Source organism: Hylobates moloch, unplaced genomic scaffold, assembly GCF_009828535.3.
Source record: "Hylobates moloch isolate HMO894 unplaced genomic scaffold, HMol_V3 SCAFFOLD_22, whole genome shotgun sequence".
Lineage (NCBI taxonomy): Eukaryota > Metazoa > Chordata > Mammalia > Primates > Hylobatidae > Hylobates > Hylobates moloch.
The window spans coordinates 43,221,209-43,245,712 of NW_026652297.1; the positions used below are offsets into that span (position 1 = coordinate 43,221,209).

General features: G+C 48.0%; 1 protein-coding gene across 3 annotated transcripts in view; it reads right to left on the minus strand.

The window, feature by feature from the left end:
- The window catches only part of FGFR1 (fibroblast growth factor receptor 1), a 55,208-nt gene that overhangs the window by 26,805 nt on the left and 3,899 nt on the right, over positions 1-24,504 (minus strand). For all 3 annotated transcript variants that reach the window (XM_058433357.1, XM_058433356.1, XM_058433358.1), the window contains exon 2: positions 17,893-18,071. In XM_058433357.1, coding sequence (XP_058289340.1) covers positions 17,893-17,983 — 91 coding nt within the window. In that variant the 5' untranslated portion in view covers positions 17,984-18,071. The remainder of the gene's footprint in view (positions 1-17,892; positions 18,072-24,504) is intronic.

The window sequence follows — 24,504 nt, forward strand, 5'->3', positions numbered from 1 at the left end:
ACCCCCAACACTCCATGACAGCCCCAGCTGGTCTGGAGCCTCTCTACCACCTCCTCTCCCACCCCTGGTTCGGCCACTACCCCAGTTCCACCTCCCCAGTGGAGCCAATATCCTCACTGCTCCTTTTCCTTTTCTTCCCCAAATGCCTTTCTCCTTCTCTCTCTCCAATAAGCAATCATCTCCATCACTTTCCTAGGCCTTAAAACTCACTCTTCTGAGACTGGCCAAACTGCATTCTCCACCTCTCCCCAACATGAATGTGCCTTCCCCTGGAGCTGAAAATGTTCATGCCTGTGTCTTGCACTTACTCATGTTGCTGGGGTGCTGGGCTGACGGTTGGTATTTGTATTATCTCTATGTTCTACACTCCTAAGGGCTTAGGGCTTGGATAACTGGCCCCCAACAAAATCCAGGCATCCTCCATTAGCATGATGTCTCAGGGTAGCAATTTCTATCATCCCTATTCCATCTTTTTGATTTCTGGGTTAAGAAAATTAGGAGAGAAAGGCTAAACTCCTCAGCAACATGGGGGAAACTGGTGGTCCAGGAATGTTTACAGTCTTGGTATAAACTCCCCAGAGATAAATGAGGGGGCAATTGTGGGTGGGGGAGGAACTCGGGGTGGCTTTGAAAGCAACTTAAAAGGAGCACAGAACAGCACAGCAGGGCTCCGGGGACCCTCTGCAGAGGTTTTTTTATTACATTATTTTGGCTTTGAAATGGAACTGAAAACTTACCTTCGGCTGGCAGGACCCGGCCAGAGTGCAGAAGCATCTCACCGAAATCCCAAGTCACAGCTGCCACCCTACAAGGGTTTGGGTGGAGAGAGCCCCAAAAACGTGTTTCTCTCAACTCTCGGGGTCCCCAAATAGAAGGAGAGCTGCAAAAATGGGGTGCACAGGTATGTGTGGAAGGAGAGCCAGGAGCACCAAATCAATTAGCAGGGCCTGACACCCAGGGCCAGTGGCGTCCACCAGCCCCCCGACCCAGGGGATTTGGAGAAGGGCTTTTTTTTTTTTTTTTAAATTGAAGAAAGTGAAAAGAGTAAGAAGGGACATTTTGCATGCAAATGGGCCCCTGCCAGAAGAGCCCATTAAAATGTAAAAACTCCACATTCAGCCTGACAAAACGGTGCAAACTGCTGTGTTTGCCAGAGGGCCAGCAATAAAGCTCACAACAAAGGGGCCAGGGGACAATGGCGGGCTGAATGGCCTCTGCCAGCAGGTCCCCCCGCGCGTTGCCATGGGGACCCCACCGGGGCTTACTAAAGGTATTTCCTGAGGAGAAAGGCCGAGCACACAGGCCCAGGCAGCCCGGCTAATCCTGACAGGAAGCCATGGCCATTCAGCAGCCCAGGGGCTTGGGGCCCAGAGTTTTGTTTTGTTTTTATTAAAAAAAGATTTCGGCCTTTTGTGTGTCCCACCTCGTCACTGTAATTTAGTGCCGAGCCGCCTGCACTAGCCAAAGCCACAGCCAGGACCCTGCACCCGCCCCAAGACCCCCCAAAAACAGATCCTCCCGAGCTGGGCAGCAAGACACGTGTAGAATCCCACTTGGGAATACCAGGCGGAAAGAGCTATTGGCCTGGAGAGTTATGTGTGGATCTTAAAAGACAGAGGGACTCTGGGTGTCGTAAAGGATAACGCAGCCTGAGAACTGAGTTTGGGGCTCAAGCTTCTATGCACGGGTTCATCTGATGCCTCCTTCAAATCTGTACTTTTTCCCCCTAGGGATTTTGCCACCTTTCCCCAATCAGCACCAGTGTCCCCCACCTCCTCCCTACCTCTCACAATGGGGAGTTCACTACCTCACTGGGAGAAGGACTGTAATTAAGTGATTAACAAAGGAATGCTCCCAAGAGTTGTCTTAAATTTCCCTCCTTCCTCTCTCCCCAACAAAAGTTCTCACCCTATTGTTTACTGATACATTAAGGACAGAGCTGTACAGAAAACTCTTACTACACTCTTTCGCTCAACCTATTCCCAATACACTTTGCTTCTCTCCCTCCTATCTAAACAGGAAGAAAGCATTGCTCTGGAAAGAGGGAAATTCATTCACTCATCCAAGAAGAGCAAAGGTAGATGCCCTGCGGCTGTGGGGGAGGGCCGTCCAAGCTCACAGTTCCTAGAAGTTTGTGTCACCATTTCACATTTGGCACCAGAATCCAGCCTTGGCAGATTCAGGGAAGGAAGCCAAGGACACAGCTGGCGGTGGAGACAGAAACTCCTGTGTGACAACTGCCCCCTAGGACACAGTTTAGGGTCAATTAACATTTCCCGAACAACTTGCAAACAGAAAGAGCCATCCCCAATGAAGACTGAAAAATGAGAGGCTCAACTCATCCATTATGACTTGAACCCAAGTCTATCTGTGTTTGTAAAGGCTGTGCTGTTGCACCTAGACCTCCACCCAGAAACATGTTTTGGGCCTGACATTTTAATAGAAACATACAGAGGAAAACATACTATTTCGGAGACATTAAGACTGTGACTAGCAACTGCCCCGATACCTTGGAAAGCTTCTAAGGCCATATTGGGTGGGTCCTATTTTGGGAAAAGAAGTTGGGGCATCTGCACGATAATAGAAAGCTCCCAGGATCTGGTAAGGACCACTTAGGTGGACTGTAAGTTGGGGGGATCTAAATACTCAGGTTGGGTGGGGGGGGTCTTCTCCTGCCTTTATTATAATATAAATCACATCCTAAACTCAAAGCAAAGTCCAACTCGTCATCACCTGTGACAGTGCATAAGTAAGAACATCTTCCACCAAGTTGTTAAAGTAGTGTGTGTGTGTGTAGGGGTCCCACTGCTGGAGGGGAGCTCAGACTCTCCCACCACTGGCCTGGAGCCCAGGCCTCCCAGCCATGTGTCTGCAGCTGCGACCTGTCATGCACTTCCTGGTCTGGGTTCTGTAATGGAAAGATCATTAAGAGTGGGGGAGGGTGGAGAGATGAATCAACGGCAAAGAGGTAACCCTGCAGCTCCCACTCTCCACTGAGCTCTGACCTTAAAGTTTGGTCAGGTTCCTTAAGGAAAAGAATGTATCGCCCTCCCCCCACCTCTCCCAGCCGGGGCCTCTCGAACAACCTCCCCTCCCCCAAACTCAGCAGAAATTGTATGGGGAAGGAAACGCCAGCAGCTGGGCAAGGAAAAGTTGCCGCTCCCTAAACTTGCTGATGAATTAGTAGAGGCTTCAGCTGTTTCAGGATGTGTCTTCTGGTCCCCCAAGCCCGCCATGGGTGCTTGAGCTCACAGTTCACCTGGGCTCTCAGCACCCCAAGTGCCTGCCATATCTCCGCAATCCCGTCTCATTCCTGCAATGGTGGGGCTGGGTCACAGCCTCTCCAGAGTGGAGAAAGGAATGGGCTTCATAAAGTTACTTTTTCTCCACCGTAAAGAAATTCGCTTATAGTTTTACATGATGAGACAAAAGACAATAAAACATCCTTTGAAAATGAAAAGGTGTAGAATAGTGGTTACCAAGGGGCTGGAAGAGGGGTGAAGGGGGAGTTAGCGTTGAACAGGTAGGGTGTCAGGGAAGGTGAAATGGATGGTGGTAATGGCTACACAACGTGAAGAAACTTAATGCTACAGACCTGTACACTTAAAAATGGTGAAAATGCACCACAAAGAAATGATAAATATTTAAAGTGATGGATACAATACAGCAATTACCATGATTTGGTCATTACATAATGTGTGCGTGGATCAAAACAGCATACTGTACCCGACGATTATACATAGCCATTATGCGTCAATTACAAATTTAAAAATTGGCCAGGCACAGTGGCTCACACCTCTAACTCCAATACTTCAGGAGGCTGAGGTGGGAGGATTGCTTGAGTCCAGGAGTTAGAGATCAGCCTGAGCAACAAAGTGAGACCTCATCTCTACAAAAAAAAAAAAAAAAAAAAAAAAAAAAAAAGAACAAAATTAGCCAGGCATGGTAGCGTGCACCTGTAGTCCCAGCTACTTGGGAGGCTGAGGTGGGAGGATCTCTTGAGCCCAGGGGGTCGAGGCTGCAGTGAGCTGAGATAGCAACACTGCACTCCAGCCTGGGTGACAAAGTGAGGCCCTGTCTCAAAAACATTACATAATCAATTAACAAAAATAAAAATAGTTAAAATGGTTAATTTTATGTTACATATATTTTACCACAATAAAAGAATTAGATGGCGCTGGGCTCGGTGGCTAACGCCTGTAATCCCAGCACTTTGGGAGGCTGAGGCGGGCGGATCACATGAGGTTAGGAGTTCGAGACCAGCCTGACTAACATGGAGAAACCCTGTGTCTACTAAAAATACAAAATAAGCCAGGTGTGGTGGTGAATGCCTGTAATCCCACCTACTCAGGAGGCTGAGGCAGGAGAATTGCTTCAACTCAGGAGGTGGAGGTTGCAGTGAGCTGAGATCACGCCATTGCACTCCAGCCTGGGCAACAAGAACGAAACTCTGTCTCAAAAAAAAAAAAAAGAATCAGGTGGTAACGGTAGTAGGCAGCATTAGTTTATTAAAAACATTCTTACTTGGCAAAAAAGTTGATGATGCTTTGTTGGTTCGAAAAATTTGGGGGGAAATTTTACTGGCCTATGAAATCTAAAAATCTGGGACCACTGGTCTGTTCCACGAATTTCCAGGAGAACTTGGACCCAGAGACTGCTTCATTCACATCCCATCCATCCATACACCAGACATTCATCCTTCAGTCTCACTTTTATGCACACGACATGAATGTTGAGCATTTAGTACTCTCAGTTTTAAGAAATTAAAAACATGGTTCGGGTTTTTTTTCTTTTTCTTTGAGACAGGGTCTCACTCTGTAGCCCAGGCTAAAGAACAGCGGCATGATTTCAGCTCACTGCAGCCTCTACCTCCCCTTCTCAAGTGATCCCCCCACCTGAGCCCCCCAAGCAGCTGGGAGTATAGGCACGTGCCACCACGCCTGGCTAAATTTTTTTTTTTTTTTTGTAGAGACAGGGTTTTATCATGTTGGCCAGGCTGGTCTTGAACTCCTGACGTCAGGTGATCCACCCCCCCCCGGGCCTCCAAAAGTGCTGGGATTACTGGCATGAGCCACCATGCCCAGCCACTTTAGGGATTTTTCTACCTGAGAGTGTGTGGTTTTGTGGTAGCTAGGAAGCGAAAGCCTAGCATCTATGCTCAGGGCTTCAGTGATCTGCAGATCTAGAACAATCCTGGGAAAAGAGCCCTTACGCTCAGCAAAGTCAGTATTCCCCATGTCCTACTAGAAGAGGGAGAGTACACTTTGAGGTCCTTGTAAAACCATTTAGTCCCAAACTCAGCTTGAGCCACAGGTAGTTGTCACTGGCTGGATCCAGCCAGAGAGAGCACCTGAAGAAATCACTCAGATGACAGCTGATCACTTACTGTGTGGCCTCAGGCAAGTCACCTCCCCTCTCAAGCCTCGGCTTCCTCCACTGTAAAATGAAAAGGCTGACTGACCCTGTCTCAGCCCTAACCAATGTCCTGTTTCAGCTGGGTCTTGTGAGATGACAGAGGGGCATCGCTTACTGACATCCCTTTCCATGCCCATTGTGAGCACAAAGCTCCCTCTGATGTGAGGCAAGTGAAGAGCCCTCAACTGAACTGTCCTTCAGAAAAAACGATTCTGTGTTGGTCTCAGGGCTCCGGCCACCAGCACCTTCAATTAAATGCTTCTCCTCTTCACCTCTTCTCCCTGGCCTGGGGTGCTTCTCCATAATCTAAGGCTGGCAGAAAGCCCAGCTATACATGGAGGATTCACTTTAGTGTCATCTTTTGATGGTCATGATATATTACCCCATGAGAACGGCTAGGCCAATAAATTTTTTAAATGCATTGGGAGTTTGGGGGAGTGAAGAAGGGCTAAAATTATAAAATAAACATCCCTTTCAAGTGCATATCAGGCATTCATACAGTCTCAATGAAATTGACATTTCATTTTTTGGGGAACGGAGTCTCACTCTGTCGCCCAGGCTGGAGTGCAGTGGTGCAATCTTGGCTCACTGCAACCTCCGCCTCCTGGATTCAAGTGATTCTCCTGTCTCAGCCTCCAGAGTAGCTGGGATTACAGGCGCCTGCCACCACACTCGGCTTTTTTTTTTTTTTTTTTTTTTAATATTTTTAGTAGAGACACTCACTATGTTGGCCAGGCTGGGCTTGAACTCCTGACCTCAGGTGATCCACCCACCTCAACCTCCCAAAATGCTGGGATTACAGGTGAGCCACTGTGCCCGGCCGCAACTGACACTTCAAATCATGACTACCCAAGTTTTGAATGCCTAACTTCACTCAGTAGTTAGTAAAGGAACCTGACTCTTCTAAGGTTCAAAAGCTACTTCCTAAAACCTAAGGAAAATAAATCTTAATTCCAAAAGTAAACTCTGGAGTTTGACACCAGAGGAACAGAAGGACACTTCTGAAGGGCTGGAGTGCTGATCAGCATTCTAAAGGCAGTGGTAATTGACTGAAAGCTGTGGCAGAGCAGGAGAGCATTCCAGGAAAAGGGTGTCCTTCCTTCCTAGGGAAGCTCTTAGATCACTTCCCTGTTCACATCCTTCTCCTCCCCCATGCCTCCAAGGCAAACTGACTCAGCCCTCTCCCACCTTTTTTTTTTTTTTTTTTTTAAGAGGCAGTCTTGCTATGTAGCCAGGCTGGAGTGTGGTGGCACAATCTAGGCTCATCGCAACCTCTGACTCCCTGGTTCAAGCGATTCTCCTGCCTCAGCCTCCCGAGTAGTTGGGATTACAGGTGCCCGCCACCACACCTGGCTAGTTTTTTGTGTTTTAGTAGAAACGGGGTTTCACCGTGTTGCCCAGGCTGGTCTCAAACTCCTGAGCTCAGGCAATCAGCCCGCCTCGGCCTCCAAAAGTGCTAGGATTACAGGTGTGACCCACCACACCAGGCCTAGGTGATCCTCCTGCCTTAGCCTCCCGAGTAGCTGGGATTACAGGTGCCCACCACCACGCCCAGGTTAATTTTTTGTATTTTTTTAGAGATGGGGTTTATGCCATGTTGCCCAAGTGGGTCTTCTGAGATCACTCTATTTGCCCACCTTGGCCTCCCAAAGTGCTGGGATTACAGGTGTAAGCCACTGCGCCTGGCCCTTCTTCATTATTTAAAAAATACACTAGTAGCCTCAAAGAAATGTTAATGCCCCAGCCTCTGACGCTTTTGATATGTTTACTTCCATTCATCAGAGATTGTCGGACCACATCCATATTAGAAGCAATCTAGTTTATGTGCCCAGGCAATACCCATACCACACATTCTAGACTAACTGTGACCTATAAAGATAACCCAGGTATCGGATCTGACACCTTGGGAACCTTCTCCAAGTAGGTCTCTGGCAACAGTGGAAATGGCAGTGTCCATGCGGATTTTGTTCCGTTGATTATTTTAGGCTAGGGAACCTTGTTCATTAAGGCAACTCACAGACCTGTGACTGATATGTAACCTCTCTACAGAATGCCACAGGAGACACTACTGCAAGCAGACACACACACACACACACACACACACACACACACACACAAACCTGACAAAGGGAGGGGATGCCCGACTCCTGCGAGACAAAGAGGACTGAGCCAGCAATGTTTACATTCAGAAGTTGGTCCACCTGGATTTTGTGGGGAAACCCAATTTGATATAGAAGAATAGTGTAATACAATGGAAAAAAAATACTATAGCAGAACCACCTGAGTTTAAATCTTAGTTCCACCCCTCACCCACTATATAAACTTAAGATAGGTTACTTAATCCCTCAAACCTCAGTTTCCTCATCTGATTATGGTCGTAAAACCTATGTCTATGGAATCATTATAAAAATGGGAAAATGTCAAGCACGCCGTGTGGAGATGATATTTATTATTATTATTATCACTTTTGAGACAGAGCCTTGCTCTGTCGCCCAGGATGGAGTGCAGTGGTGCAATCTCAGCTCACTGCAACCTCCACCTCCTGGGTTCAAGCTATTCTCCTGCCTCAGCCTCCTGAGTAGCTGGGACTACAGGTGGCCGCCACCATGACCGGCTAATTTTTGTATTTTTAGTAGAGAAGGGTTTCGCCATGTTACCAAGGCTGGTCTCAAACTCCTGACCTTAAGTGATCTGCCTGCCTCGGCCTCCCAAAGTGCTGGGATTACAGGTGTGAGCAACTGCCCCTGGCTGGTATTTATTATTATACTTTAAAAGACATTTACTGGTATAATCTTTTGGGGGATATTTGGTATAGTGATGCAATAGTGATAAAATCAAAACTTAAAACAAATGGAACTATCCTTGGATACATGGACAGATTTTATTTCTAAGAGTATGTTCTATTGAATGCAAACTATTAAAAATAACCTAAATGCCCAAATGTAGAGAACTGGATCAATTTTGTACACCCACACAATGGAATATCATGTAGTTCTTAGGCATAATGAAAAACATTATCTGTATGGCTCTGAATGCTGATATCAGTCACAAAACATCGTATACAGTATAAATCCTAATTCTGAAAAGTCAGGTTTACATAAATGCAAGAAAAAAGTCTAAAACAATAAATTCAGTTAACAGTGATTGCTTTTGAATGACAGAATTATCGGAGTTTTCCTTTTCCTCTTTACAGGTCTGTATTTTCTGAATTTTGAAAGGTGAACCCAGATTATCTATCAAAACACCAATTTTTTTTTTTTTTTTTTTTTTGAGACGGAGTTTCGCTCTTTTGCCCAGGCTGGGGTGAAGTGGTGCGATCTCGGCTCACTGCAACTTCTGCCTCCTGGGTTCAAGTGATTCTCCTGCTTCAGCCTCCTGAGTAGATGGGATTATAGATGTGTGCCACCACACCTGGCTAATTTTTGTATTTTTAGTAGAGACAGGGTTTCGCCATGCTGGCCAGTGCTGGGATTACAGGAGTGAGCCACCGCGCCCGGCCTAAACACTAATGTTTTTAAAAGAGTGATAAAGATATACTTGCTGACTATACAGCACTTTGCTCTAGTGGAGTAAACAGACATCTATTAAAAACTCCACATAATGTGAGGCAGAGTAAAGTTAAGTGTTAGAATGAAAGTTAAAAAGAGGCCAGGCGTGGTGGCTCACTCCTGTAATCCGAGCACTTTGGGAGGCTGAGGCAGGTGGATCACTTGAAGTCAGGAGTTCAAGACCAGACTGGCCAACATGGCGAAAACCTGTCTCTACAAAAAATACAAAAATTAGCTGGGCATAGTGGTGGGTGCCTGTAATCCCACCTTCTCTGGAGGCTAAGGCAGAAGAATCGCTAGCATCTGGGAGGCAGAGGTTGCAGTGAGCCAAGATCGTGCCACTGCACTCCAGCCTGGATGACTGAGCAAGACTACAACTCAACAGGGAATGGTGGCTCATGCCTGTAATCTTAACACTTTAGGAGGCTGAGGCCAGAGGATTGCTTGATCCCAGGAGGTCAAGGCTGCAGTGAGCCATGATCACTCCACTGTACTCCAGCCTGGGCAACAGAGTGAGACTATGTCTCAGGAGAAAAAAAAAAAAAGACAGAAAAAAGAAAAAAAGGGGTAATTAATTTGGAGATAGGGGAAGGCTTCAAAAGGGAGGTGGCCCTAAGTTAAGCTTTAATCTAAACCCAAGCTAAACCTTAAACTAAGATTTGAGCAGGAATTATAAAAAGTGAAAAGGAAGAAAAGGACAAGAACAGATATTTCCAGCTAAGGGACCAGGATAAAACAATGTTTAAAGTATACATTGCATTTATGGAAAAAGGAAGAGACCTACTTGACTAGATGAATGAATAAATGAATGAGTGAAAAAAAATCAGTGAATGAATGGACCATCAGCCAGAGGCTAGTTTTTGATCCTAGAGAAAAGTGAGAAGGGCTAAGCTCTGAATTCAATGTTCACTGTTGGTTAACTCTTAGAAACCTCAGTGTTGCTGTTTCTGACCTCTTTCCCTGCCCAACCTCGTAACCACTAAGTCCACCCTTTGCGGAACTCCTTGTCCCTCTCACCCACTTCAGGCTTCATGTGTCTCCATGTCCAGGGCCTGGGAACACAAATGGCACAGCGCCCCCCACCCCCCCTCCCCATCCTCCTTTTATACAACCCATCCCGGGAGGCTCAGCCACGCCACACCATGTGAACGAGGAGAGGGTGTGGAGTTTCAAGCTCTGCCAGGGTGTATCTTTCTCAGTGCCCGAAACCAACTACATGGAGCCCTCACCCCACAGCCCCTATTTTGCAGGGCACAAATGCTTTACATGAAGGCAGTAGATACCTGTTTGGCAAGTGGAAAGGCAAGAATTATTGTGAGCCAAGAAACAGGAGAAGGGAGGGAACTCTGAGGGTAGAAGTTCAATGTCTCTTGGTGCTACCACTGGCAATGCTAAGAGGCAACAGGCCCATTACCGGGGAGGAGGGGTTCGGGCAATTGGCCCTGCTACTTGGCTGCCACCAGCTGTTAAGTCAGAGCAAACCCCAAGGTCAGAAGTGGCCCAGACTCCAGCAGGCTTCTCCTAGGAGGAAACAGTTTGGGATTTAGCCCAGGCCCTTCAGATCCAGGTAGGGCAGTTAGCTTTCAGCTTAATTATTTAGGGTGCAGTGGGGCTGGGCAGCATGGTGGGTGGGGAGAAGGGATTGCCTGCAAGTTGGTCAAAGAGCCAGGCCCAGGAGAAAGGCCTGGGATGTCCCATTCAGGAGCCCAGGAGAATGAGAGCAGCTGGACTTCTCCGGTCAACAGGGAAAAAGTTGTCTCATTTCCAAGCCTCAGGGAAGGAAGAAAGAGGCAAAGGTGGTGTCTACAGGGTGAGTTGGAGCCCCCAGTGGCCCCGGAGGAATGAGGCATTGTGAAAACAGGGCCAGCTGCTGGTCGGGCTCTCTGACCCCAGACCTCGCCCTCCCGGATAATGACTCCCCAGGACTCACTTCTCCCAGGGCCATCCATCACCGCCCAGACACAAGCCATCACTCACTGCTTCTGCCTGGCCAGGAGCAAACACCCCTCCGTGCTGGGGCCACAGGCTCCCAAAGAATCCCTGACGCTGTCTCTCCAGTTCCTGCTGACCCGACTCCAGGTAGTCACAGGAACCAGGTGATGGAAACCCTGACAGAGTCTTTGTTTGGGATCCCTCCCTTCCCCCACTGGCAGCAAGATCTCTGGACAGCCATTTGTTCTTCCCTGAGAAATTCCTCCTCCCTGACTTCAGGGAGCGGGCCTGGCAGAGCCAGAGTGGAAAATCAGTGAAGCTAATGGTGTAGCAATGCAGAAGCCGGAGCCAAGAACACAGCCTCAGAGTGGCTTTGCTGCGCTCACTCCAGCTTGGTCAAGAGGGCCACGTGAGCGTCCTCACATTCTCTCACAGGCCAACAGCTAGGTCCTCCCTCCCCAGCTCTGAACACTTGCAAACACCCCTTCCAGGCACTGGAGCCACCTCTCCAGGGGAAGTAGGACAGAGCTGATCCTCTGGGGAAACCTGTTATGAGCTTAGCACCTTGCAGATTTCTAGAGGCCTAAATCCTCCACCCTTGTTCTCAAGTGGGTCATCTGACATCACCTTTTGCTCCATGGAATTCCACTCGCCTTCTGGCAGGGGATGAAGAAACTCCTCTTACCATCCAGGGTGAATGAGAAGCAAACAAGTTCTTTTCATTATAAGAAATTATGCTGGAGATGGGGTGGGAGTAGGGGAGGGTCCTGCCTATGTCCCAAGGCAGCCTTGGGACACAGGACCACAGTCCAGTGTAGATGCTAGACTACAGGTCTGTCCCACTACCGAACCTGTAGTACCTATTTGAGACTCTCCCTGCAGCCAGGCTGAAATGCACACCCCTTTGGGCCAAAGACAGCTGAAGATGCCCAGGGATGGAGGAGCTGTAAGGGCCCTATGATTTGAGGCTAGGCAATGGCTCTGGCACCACGCACAGCCTCTCTCCCATAGGTGCAGGTTTCTGCAAAACACAGAGACAAAGCCCCTCTTTGTGGTGCACACAGGGCATCCAGGGGGCTTGAGGCCAGAATGGAAATGTGCGGTTTTTCCATTAAGCGCAACCTCTCCCCCGTCTAACAAGCCACCAGACTCAAATCTGGGTGGGCGGGAGGAGCTGTAAAACTCAGCCCATTAAATCACTTATGAGCTGCAGGTTTTCTGAGCACTGGGGTGTTTAACCCACAGTACTGCTGAAAAGGGGGCAGGACCCCCACCCCAAATGCCAGCAGTGGCCTTGCAAGCAGTGTTGCACTCACTCACTGGCTTTCCCCACCAAGACTTGACTTAATGCAAAAGACAGACAAATGCACCCTCTGCAAGCTCAGAATGTTGGTGCTTATCATCTGAAACTGGCTTCAGTCTTTCCGAACAACTCCCTCACCACTCTCAAAGCCTGATCTGAAACAAGCTGAGGCTCTGTAAGATCCCAAACCAAAGGAGGGGAAGGAGAGGGAGAGGGGAGGGAGGCTGGTTTTCCTGGAACCCTTATTAAATCAACTTTCCAAGGACAGCCAGAAACTCCAGGCCCTCCCCAATCCCTCAGGAGCACTTACAGACTGAGGGGCGTTGGCACTGCGCTCAGTGGGGAGGGGCTCCCGAGACACACACACACACACACACACACACACACACACACACACACACACACTCACTCACTCTTAAAATCACAGCAAGGCCTTTTAAATGGGGAAAACTCTGTGAACAGGGTTTTGGGTGGTTTGCTCTCACCTTTTGGACACAGCCCTTAATACATAGATTATAATGTGTTTTTTCTTTTTTTTAAAAGACAGGGTCTCCTTCTGACACCCAGGCTGGAGTGCAGTGGCTTGATTATAGCTCACTGCAGCCTCAACTCCTGGGCTCAAGCAACTCTCAAGCAATTCTCCCATCTCAGCCTCCTGAATAACTAGGACTGCCGATGTGTACCACGTTACCCAGCTAATTTTTAAAATTTTTAGAGATGGGGTCTTGCTATGTTGCCCAGGCTGGTCTGGAACTCCCGGGCTCATGCAATCCTCCTGCGTCGGCCTCCCACAGTGCTGAGATTACAGGTGTGAGCCACTGTGCTCGCCCTGTGATTTTTTTTTAAGACAATAGCAGCATTGGCCAGGCATGGTGGCTCACACCTGTAATCCCAGCACTTTGGGAGGCCGAGGTGGGCGGATCACTAGGTCAGGAGATCAAGACCATCCTGGCCAACATGGTGAAACCCCGTCTCTACTAAATATACAAAAAAACTAGCTGGGCGTGGTGGCATGTGCCTGTAATCCCAGCTACTTGGGAGGCTGAGGCAGGAGAATCACTTGAACCCAGGAGGTGGAGGTTGCAGTGAGCCAAGATTGTGCCACTGCACTCCAGCCTGGCAACAGAGTGAGACTCCGTCTCAAATAAATAAATTAATTAATTAAAAAATAGCAGCATTATTATTTAATAATCAGCAGGCCCAAGACTATGCAATATACTTTACACCTACAAGGTTCCTTACAGCTTACAAAGCATGAAGCCAGATCTCCCCTTAGAATGTCCTGGGCACAGCAGTTCTCTGTTCTGTCACAAAGCTCATGAGACACAGGCTATGTGAAAGCACCACACTCACACTGAGACGGGGGCTTACTCCACCAAATGGAGACCTGGGGCTTGTTCTCCAAGTGCAGGGGCTTTCCGTTGCTGTGTCCCATGAAACAACATGCTCCTCGCCATGTGCCATCTCACCTAGAGGCCCAGGAAAAGGGACCCACAATGGCCATTGACTGCTCATGGCCTACGGACCAGGCAATGTCCTATGAGCTCTGCAGACATGCTCATCTGATATTCACAATGACCTTATGAGCACACATTCATTATCAATGTATTTTATAAAAGGGCACAAAGAGGAACTTTCCCAAGAGCCAACAGTCAGTAAGGTGTGGAGCCAAAATCAAAACCAGGGCAGTCCAAGGAAAATGTGTGCCCACCCAGGCTTCCACATGAAGGTTCAAAGCAGTTTTATTACAATAGCCCAAACTGTTAACCCAAATACAGGTGACTCAACAAATACGGGACGGACTGCAAACGGGCATGAGGGGAATTTTTGAGGGTGATAAAAATGCTTCATCTCTGACTGGGGTACTAGTTATACGGGATGTAGACATTTATCAAAACACATCAAACTATGCACTTAAAACAGGTGTATTTTATAGTGGGTAAGTTATACCTAAATTAAGTTGGTTTGGCCAGGTGTGGTGGCTCACACCTACAGTCCCAGCACTTTGGGAAGCTGAGGTGGGCAGATCACTTGAGGTCATGAGTTCAAGGCCAACCTGGCCAACATGGTGAAACCCATCTCTACTAAAAATATAAAAATTAGCCAGGCATTGTGGTGAGCACCTTTAACTCCAGCTACTTAGGAGGCTGAGGCAGGAGAATCGCTTGAACCTGGAAGGCAGAAGTTGCAGTGAGCCAAGATCATGCCACTGCACTCCAGCCTGGGCAACAGAGCGAAACTCTGTCTCTTAAAACAAACAAACAAAAAAACCAGCTGATTTTAAACTCCTGGGCTCAAGTGATCCTCCCGCCTCTGCCTCCCACAGTACTGGAATTATAGGCGGGAGCCACTGTGCCTTTGCCAATTAAGTTGATTTTTTAAAAATGGTCATTTAATGTCAGTCTTCCTGGGTACATGGCTCCTAAGAGCCCCATCCACCTCTCTTACTCCCTTTCTTCTGTTCACAGGGCCAGTACTTTGTCCTCATCAAGATCTTCAGCCCCCCAGGTTCCAGCCTCCACCCTGCCCCAGCAGCTTCCGTGAAGCCCCCTCCTCTACTAGCACCCCCACCCCGGCCCTAAAGTTCCTTATACTTATCCCGTCGGGCTGGCTCACAAGGAGCCAGGCCCGAGATCCACATCTCCCCTCCTGGGCTGCAAAAAACAGAAAGTACTTTAGGCTCCATTATAAATTCACATTCTCAAACCCCAACCAGGTCCTCGCTACTCTTTCACTCCTTTATTGCTGTCTACAATTGGCGGATTCAAACCTCAACTCCCCTCAAACCATCCACTCTGACTCACTCCCTTTACGCTCTCATCTCAGTCTCCAGTTGCCCACAGTTGACACTCAACCTACTTAAACCCACAGATGCTATTGCTGTAGTGTCTTTACTACTTTTTCCTTCCTCTATCATCTCCCAGTCCCCATCCTGGTCAGTACCTGCACTTCCTCTAGCCAGACACTCAAAATAACCTTCAACCTCATCCTTCTGGCAGCAGCAGTGGCAGCAATAGCAACTAACACCTTACATGGAAGTGCTTCATCTGGATTACCCCACTTAACCCTTTATTATTTATCCGTTTTACAGATGAGCAAACTGTGACGTATGGTGTTTGAGTAGTTTGTTGAAGTAAATAATGCAGCTATCAAGTGGCAGAGCAGGATGCAAACACAGGTGCACCTCACTCTTTCCTCCTAGCCATCCACACTCAGCTGCCAAATTAACTTTCTGAAAGCTGATCGTGTCACTACTTGCTCAAAACTTTTTAAGTTTCCCAGCATCTACCCATTTAAGTCTAGTTTTCTTTTCTTGTTGTTTTTTTTTTTTGTTTTTTTTTTAAGATAGAGTCTCACTCTGTCACCCAGGCTGAAGTGAAGTGGTGTGATCATGGCTCACTGCAACCTCTACCTCCCAGGTTCAAGTGATCCTCCCACCTCAGCCTCCCTAATAGCTGGGACTACAAGCATGTGCCACCACACCTGGCTAATTTTTCTATTTTTTGTAGACACAGGGTCTCATGATGTTGCCCAGGCTGGTCTCAAACTTTTTGGCTCAAGCAATCTTCCTGCCTCGGCTTCCCAAAGTGTTGGGATTACCAGCATAATCCACGCCTGGCCTAAATATAGTTTTCTTTTTCTTTTTTGAGACAGAGTCTCGCTCTGTCGCCCAAGCTGGAGTGCAGTGGCGCAATCTCGGCTCACTGCAAGCTCTGCCTCCCAAGTTCACGCCATTCTCCTGCCTCAGCTGGAGACTGGAGCTGGAGTAGCTGGGACTACAGGCGCCCGCCACCACGCTCGGCTAATTTTTTTGTATTTTTAATAGAGATGGGGTTTCACCGTGTTAGGCAGGATGGTCTTGCACTCCTGACCTTGAGATCCGCCCGCCTCAGCCTCCCAAAGTGCGGGATTACAGGCGTGAGTCACCGCGCCCGGCCCAAAGTACAGTTTTCTTAGCAGGGCTTATAAGCCTTCCATATGCTAAATCAATCTAATTTTTCCAAGTGTTGCTTCCCAGAGCTACCTACTCACCAGGCAAACCGTTCTCCATAAACCATATACATGCTGCCTCTGAACACTCATGCTGTTCAACCTGGAGGGCCCTTCATTTTTCCCCTTCTGAACTCAAGCCCATCTCAGGTGCTCTCTGCTCCCCTCTTCCTCTGCATTCCCACCACCTTTGGTTGTAACTTCACTGGGTGGTTTAAGCACAGTCCGTCTTGTGTTACTTATCCCTGTACTTGCCCATCCCCTCGTGACCATAAACTCCCTGTGGGCAGACACAGTCTCTCCCACTTTGGGTCTCCACCGTGCTCCAGCTCAGACCTTGCCTTCAGTTCTGTTACTGACAGCAACATGAATATGCCTGCTCTAGCCACTGCACCTTCTATAAAGTCTCACACAACTTTCCCTGTTCATCCCCAACTCCATCCAGAGGACACATACTCTCACCCACCACTCATCATTCAAACGAGTCCCTGACCAGCTGAGTGGCAGCCTTTTACACACAGCCACCCCATCACGGGCACCTCCAACCTTTCACCCACTGTGTGTCAACCTTCTCTGTGTGACCAGCCACAGTCACAAACCACACTATCCTCTGGCAGCAGAACTGCTCATACATTAGTTTTCAAAGTCCCATGAAAGCTATGCTGTACCTGTAATCTCCCAAGAGGCCTTTTCACAGCTCACACAGATCCCAAGAATGGTGGGGTAAGTCCCTCCTGTTACCGATGATGGCTCTGAATTTCCAACACGCCATAGGTCTCCATGCCCCTTCATGCTTCCTGGGTCTCAATCACTTCAAAACCCCTCAAACAGTACCTATCCAAAGCAAACCGCTTGGCAGGCCCCCAAACAGAACCTGTGAGACACAGTTAAGGATAGGAAAATGCAGGCATGGAGCCATGACTGCTGACCCCTACAGAAGATGTCTTTTTTTCACCCAGGCTGGAGCGCAGTAGTGCAATCATAATTCACTGCAGCTTCAACTCTTAGGATCATGAGATCTTCCCATCTCACCCTCCTGAGTAGCAAGTAGCTGGGACTAGCAGCGTGCACCACCACACCCAGTTAATTTCCTTTTTTTTGTAGAGATGGGGTCTCGCTATATTGCCTAGGCTGATCTTGAACTCCTGGCCTCAAATGATCCTCTTGCCTTAGCCTCCCAGAGTGCTGGGGTTACATGTGTGACCCACCATGCCTGGCGAAGATGTGGCTTTGGAACACTTTTCTAGAAGCCAGAGGTCTTTAGCAAGCTCTCACCTCCTACAACATCCCCTGTACTCCGACCCCAGTTCCACACGCAAATTCAAAGGTCATTCTCTCCCCATTGCACCACCAGCTGCATTTTATACATCACCTATGTTAAAGTGTGACACTAGGGTCCTAATCAGATATTCTTTCTTCAGAAAGAGAAAAGCATAAATTACCCCCAACAAACATGTCATCTCAGGTAAATGGATGTTACCAGCCTTTATGACCCCAGCCTGTGATGAAGTCAGTTATGTTTATAACCAGACCAGAACCAACCCAGACATCCTCAGAGTTTCTCCTACAGGAAGGGAGTTCTTTGCTCCACCTTGGAAGCAGCCTTCCCTGTTGACCGCATCACCTGCAACCATATCACTTCCCTCCCAGCCCATTCTGTTCCCAAGGCCCAGGAGTCCAGGCTGCCCCCAGCCAACACCTTACCTTGTTCAGGCAAGGTCGGGGATGGCCTAGCGGTGCAGAGTGTGGCTGTGACCAGCACAGCCCAGAAGAGGAGGCACTTCCAGCTCCACATCCCAGTTCTGCAGTTAGAGGTTGGTGACAAGGCTCCACATCTCCATGGATACTCCACAGTGAGCTCAATCCTCCTTTTCAAACTGACCCTGAGGAAAGGAAAAAAAACCCAAAAGTTAGGAGGGTCTAGGTAGGGGAGGGGCAGGGAGAAACAGGAGGTAAAGCATGCCACGTGGTGGCTGCTTCAAGTGTGGACTTACTAAGGCGTCCAGAAGAAAATTGTGAAGCTACCCCAACAACGAATTAGATTATAGGTCCTGGCTTGGTACGGTGGTGCACCCTGTAATCCCAGCACTTTGGGAGGCTGAGGCGGGAGGATCACTTGAGGCCAGGAGTTTGAGACCAGCCTGGCCATGGCGAAACCCCGTCTCTACTAAAAATACAAAAATTACCCAGGCGTGGTGGCACGCACCTGTAGTCCCAGTTACTTCGGAGGCTGAGGCAGGAGAATCGCTTGAACCCGGAAGGCGAAGGATGCCGTGAGCTGAGATTGCACCACTGCACTCCAACCTGGGTGACAGAGCGAGATTCTGTCTCAAAAAGAGAGGTTATAGATCTTAATTGGACAGAGGGATGCTTTAGTTCAATTCTACAGCTATGTTTTGAGTGTAGATTATGTGCAAACCTGGGAATACCATCATGAGGTTTTCCAAGGTATAAACTTCAAGGTAGTATGTGCTACAAAGTGAATGGTCTCATGAAAGTCCCAAATAGTTCTGCCCTTTTGTGGGAAACAGTTTTACAAACTGTGCTACAATTGCAGGAGGCTTGAGCATGCCCATGGCTCCCCAGCATAAGACTTCACTCTGCCCAGGCCAGGTGCGGTGGCTCACACCTGCAATCCCGGCACTTCGGGAGGCTAAGGTGGGCAAATCATTTGAGGTCAGGAGTTTGAGACCAACCTGGCCAACGTGGTGAAACCCCATCTCTACTAAAAAGACAAAAATTAGCTGGGCATGGTGGTACACACCTGTAATCCCAGCTACTCAGGAGGCTGAGACAGGAGAATTGTTTGAACTCAGGAGGCAGAGGTTGCAGTGAGCTGAGAGCATGGCACTGCACTACAGCCTAGGTGACAGAGTGAGACTCTGTCTCAAAAAATTAAATTAAAAAAAAAAATTAAAAAAGACCACTCCATCTAGGGCCAACCAGTCCCTCTGGTGAGAAATAAGGGGCAATGAAGAATCATGGAACAAGCTAAGGACCAGTAAATGGAAGCCAAGTACAGAGATAACTGGTTAGTAGCTGCTGGACTCGATGCTCAACTCCCCAACCTATGCAATGAAACAGCTGAAATAAATGACCTCCTGGGTACTTTCTTTCTGTCTCTAAAATTGTATGAATCACATCCGTAGTCCTACCAGCCTCCCTTGCAGAGAGAAGAAAACCCTCACCAGCCTAAGAGTGTAGAGCCAGGAGGGATCCGGTTCTCCCTGATGCTGGTGACACCTGATGGAAGGTGACAAGTGATGTCTGACAGATACGAGTCCAGAAGTTGCGGGGGGCAAGGGGGCCTGGGAGGTCCCACTGCAGAATCAAGGTCTATTGCAAGCACTGAGTCAAAGAGGGCTCACACTGGCCCCAGTTAAAAGAACAGAATCTGCAGCCCTTTACCCTTCTCAGGTCTGGAGGAGTAAAACTTAAAACTCCCCAGGGTCTTAAAGAACAGATCATAGCTGTTAATATTTACCAAGTGACAAGACTTTCTGGGCACTGTCAGGGCTACGTGGGGGTGACCATCTCTATTTTCCAGGTGGCTTCTGTCCTAAATGCTCCAGGGAGCCATCCCAGTTATTCAGAGAATCTACTTCCCCGGAACATGCCCTAATGTGGTACTTCAGCCCTGCCTCCCCCGAGCCAGGCAGGGCCCCTCGCAAGTGAGTCAGTGCTGGCTGGCAGAAAAGCCCCTGGATTCTTGGCTTCGTTCACATGCGCTTGGCCAGCGGGATACACATGCCACACCACGAGCTCCCTCCCAAGGCTTACTAAAATGTTTTAATGATTTCAAATCAACAGAGAAGTCAACATTTCTCTTTCATTTTTCTGCATTTACGAAAGGAATCAGAAAAGAGAAACTGAAATGAATACTGAACACCCACTATGTACCAAGGATGCCCTAAGTAGAATTAATTTAGAACTACAGTGAGGAATTAATTCATTCCTCACTATAAACTTATGGGGGATAAGTTTTATTATTCCTTTTAAGCAATGGAGAAACTGAGGCTCAAAGAGGTTAAGTACTTTACCCAAGGAAATGTAGCTAGCATGTAATAGTGCCGCAAGGTTTTTGAATATTAGAGGGCAGGGTGGGAGGAAGTAAATAAGGGATTGATCAAGCCTGACTCGTCTGATGCAAACTCAATTTATCCAAACCAAGTAGATAAGGGTAAATCCAAGGTAACTCTGGTAACAAAAGAGCCTTGATTTGCAGTTCCATTGGTCAAAAGATAGACCCTTGTGCCAGGGCATGGTGGCTCACACCTACAATCCCAGGACTTTGGGAGGCTGAGGCGGGCATATCACCTGAGGTGGGGAGTTGAGACCAGACTGGCCAACATGGTGAAATTCCTCGTCTACTAAAAATACAAAAATTAGCTGGGTGTGGTGGTGCACGCCTGTAATCCCAGCTACTCAGGAGACTAACGAATGAGAATTGCTTGAATCCAGGAGGTGGAGGTTGCAGTGAGCCGAGATTGCATCACTGCACTCCAGCCTGGGTGACGGAGTGAGACTCTGTCTCAAAACTAACTAAAAGAAAGACCCTTGGAAGCAGACCACAGATGGGCCATCTAGGACACTGCATGGGGCACATTCCCAGAGCTGAGACAGAAGCAGTGCTTGCCAGAGGATGCCCCTAAACCCATATTCCACGTCTTACTACATCCCCAAAATACACCTGATGCAGGCCTGTCACCCAGAAACGCACACCTGACCAAGAAAACCCACGTCCCATGGTGTCAGAGTACTGAACAAGTTCTCAGGTTCCAATGGGAAAGAGTGGTGTCATGTTGAGATGGTTAAGCTTGCTTCGACTTGGCCACTCTGTCCCCAGAAAAGCCTGCCGCCTCCTCCTAGGTGTGGGCTGGCTGCTGGCTGCAGACTGCCCTCTCTCAGCTCCCTGGTCAATGCACTTCGAATTCATCTGCCAGCTTCCCTCTTGTTCTTTCCCAAAAAAGGTACAAAAAGTCTCTTCCTCTCCTACCCCTCTGGCCCTCAAGTTTGACATCTGTAAAACAAGGATGTTAAGAAAACCTGGCCTCCTGGCACCAACTCCTGGAATAAGAAGTGGGCATACACCCCATGCCACCCACCTGCAAAAAACACAGTGACACAGGCCACCAGTCCAACATGCTGTCTGGGACCCTGCCACCTCCTCCTTCACCTCAGTTTCTCATTCTAATTGATGAATTTTTCCAATCCCTTAGGAACAACTTCCTTCCTTCACTGCTTGACAGATGCGACCTGCAGCCTTGCAGGTGTACACAGCAGCTTCCTCCAAGACCCTGCAGCTGGTTCCCCCCACCCCGTCTCTCCAATATCAGCCAGGCTCCTGGGATTCATGCCTGCATGCAGAGGTCCTCGGTGGGGAGCAGAGAGGGGGCACATCTCAGTTTCCCACTCATCGGAGGGGGCTGAAATACTTGCCTTGCCTCCATCACAGGTGGTTATGAAGACTGAATGGGCTGCATGGGTGAAAGTGCCTGTTGTCTTCTCACTGCAGTACTGATCCAACATACAGGGTGGACAGTGTCTGGTGAGATAGCAGGGGCTGGACGGACCACGTGACCTTGAAGCTCTCCCACTTCTAAGAGAAAAACCTATGAATGTCAGATCTCCTTGTCTAAAAATTACGTAAGGAAAACTAGCTGACGAATTCATGGCCAAATCTTTTTATTCTTTCTGAGACAGAGTGTTGCTCTGTCACCCAAGCTAGAGTGCAGCGGCACGATCTCAACTCACTGCAACCTCCATCCCCCAGACTCAAGTGATCCTCCCACCTCAGCCTCCCAAGTAGCTGGGCTAATTTTCTGTATATTTAATAAAAATGGGGTCTCACCATGTTGCCCATGCTGGTAATGAACTCCTGGGCTCAAGAGATCCACCTACGGTGGCCTCCCAAAGTGCTGGGATTACAGGCATGAGCCACCACACCCAGGCTGGGTCTTTTTATTCTTGTCCGCTGGAGACAGTATGAATTCATACCCTTCCATTTATGATCTTGCCACCCTGGGATAGTCACTTAACCATTCTGAGCCTCAGTTTCCCACTTAGAGGAAGCTACATCACAGGTGATTACGAGGCTCAAATGGGTGGTGTGGGTGACTGTGCCCATTCTCTCCTAAGTACCAACCAAATGTAAAGAATTATGTATTTGTATTTCAGATACAATATTAAGATATTTATAATTCTCATTGTGTAGTGCTTTGAGTCACTCCTTAATAGCACTCTCAGGAGATTTGGCAATTGGCAGCAGAAGGACAGGAACTTCCAACCTTTCCAAAGGCATTTCTCACTCTCCATCTTCATGTCTTATATTCTAGACCTGTGGCCCACACGGTGGCCACTGCACACTTGAAATGTGGCTGGTGCTAACGGATATGCTAGAAGTAAAACGTATACACCGCATCTTAAAAACTTGTTATGAAAAAAATGTAAAGTATCTCATTAATAATTTCTATATTGATTACATGTTCAAATGATAATATTTTGGAAATATAGTTACATTAAATAAAATCTAAACAAACAAGTTAATTAAAAAACAAATTTTGGCCAGGCGCGGTGGCTCACGCCTGTAATCCCAGCACTTTGGGAGGCTGAGGTGGGCGAATCACGAGGTCAAGAGGTCTACACCATCCTGGCCAACATGGTGAAACCCCGTCTCTACTAAAAATACAAAAATTAGCTGGGTGCGGTGGCGCGTGCCTGTAGTCCCAGCTACTCGGGAGGCTGAGGCAGGAGAATCGCTTGAACCCGGGAGGCAGAGGTTGCAGTGAGCCGAGATCACACCACTGCACTCCAGCCTGGCAACAGGGCAAGACTCCATCTAAAAAAAAAAAAAATTTTTTTTTACCTGTTTCTTTTTTTTAACTTAATTTCCAATGTGGCTTCTAGAAAATCTGAATGTACACATAGCTGATGTTATAATGTTATATTTCTTTCTTCCTTTCTTTTTTTCTTTGAGACGGAGTCTTGCTCTGTCACTCAGACTGGAGTTGCAGTGGCGCAATCTTGGCTCAACCTCCGCAACCTCCGCCTCCCGGGTTCAAACGATTCTCCTGCCTCCCAAGTAGCTGGGATTACAGATATGAGCCACCAAGCCCAGCTAATTTTTTTATTTTTAGTAGAAACAAGGTTTCACCATGTTGGCCAGGCTGGACTTGAACTCCTGACCTCAGGTGATCCACCCACCTTGGCCTCCCAGAGGGCTGGGATTACAGGCATGAGCCACTGTGCCCGTTTTTTTTTTTTTTTTTAAACAGGGTTTTCCTCTGTCCCCCAGGCTGGAGTGCAGTGGTGCAATCACAGCTTATTGCAGCCTCTGCCTCCTAGGCTCAAGTGATCCTCCCACCTCAGCCTCCTGAATAGCTGGGACTACCAGTAAGCACGAGCATACTCATCTAATTTGTGTATTTTTTGGTAGACACAGGGTCTCACCACGTTATCCAGGCTCATCTCCATCTCATGGGCTCAAGCAATCCGCCTGCCTTGGCCTCCCAAAGTGCTGGGATTACAGGCGTGAGCCACTGTGCCCAGCTGCTCGTGTTCTATTTCTATAGGGCGCCACAGCTCGAAGCAACATCCATGCCTCTATGCAAGACTTTCTTCTTGCCATTCCTTGTTCTGCAACAGGCCAGGCCTTCCCTTTTCTCTGAACCCCACCTTAAGAAGCTGTTTCTTCCATAAGTCTTTCTTGGGCCTTCTAGCTGGAGAATTTCATTACTCCAAATTTGCAAAACACATTACTAGCCCCTCTCACATGGCACTTAGATCATATTATATGATTGTTATTTATGTTCTTCATTCTCTTCTCTCCCTACGAAACTGCAGGCTCCTTCAGAACAGGGTCTGTGCCTCCCTAACCTTTGCTAACACCCTCGGCACTTAGTATGTACACAGGAGATGCCAACATGTTTGTTAACTGGATGATGAAGGAAAAAAAGGGCTATTGAAAAGAAACTGATACAGATACTGCTCCAGAAAAAGAGGCTGAGAATATCACAGAAAAGCAATTAGCTAGTACCCCTTGTTAACCAGCCAAACTCTAGTCCAAAGAACACTCAGAAAATTTCTGGACAACTTGGTTCTTCAGAATTGAGGAAATAACACCAAAACATTAATCCCTTCAGATGAGAATAAGACTTATTTTTTCCCCAAAGTGACCATTCTCTACTCACATGTTGAGAGGGCAGGGGGCAAGTACTTAATAAACATATGGAGAAAGTTACTCAGCTCAGCTTGCTAAATTTTAGTTGGCCCAATGGAAATGCTAATTTTTTGAGTCTCTGTTAAAAAAGAAAGTGT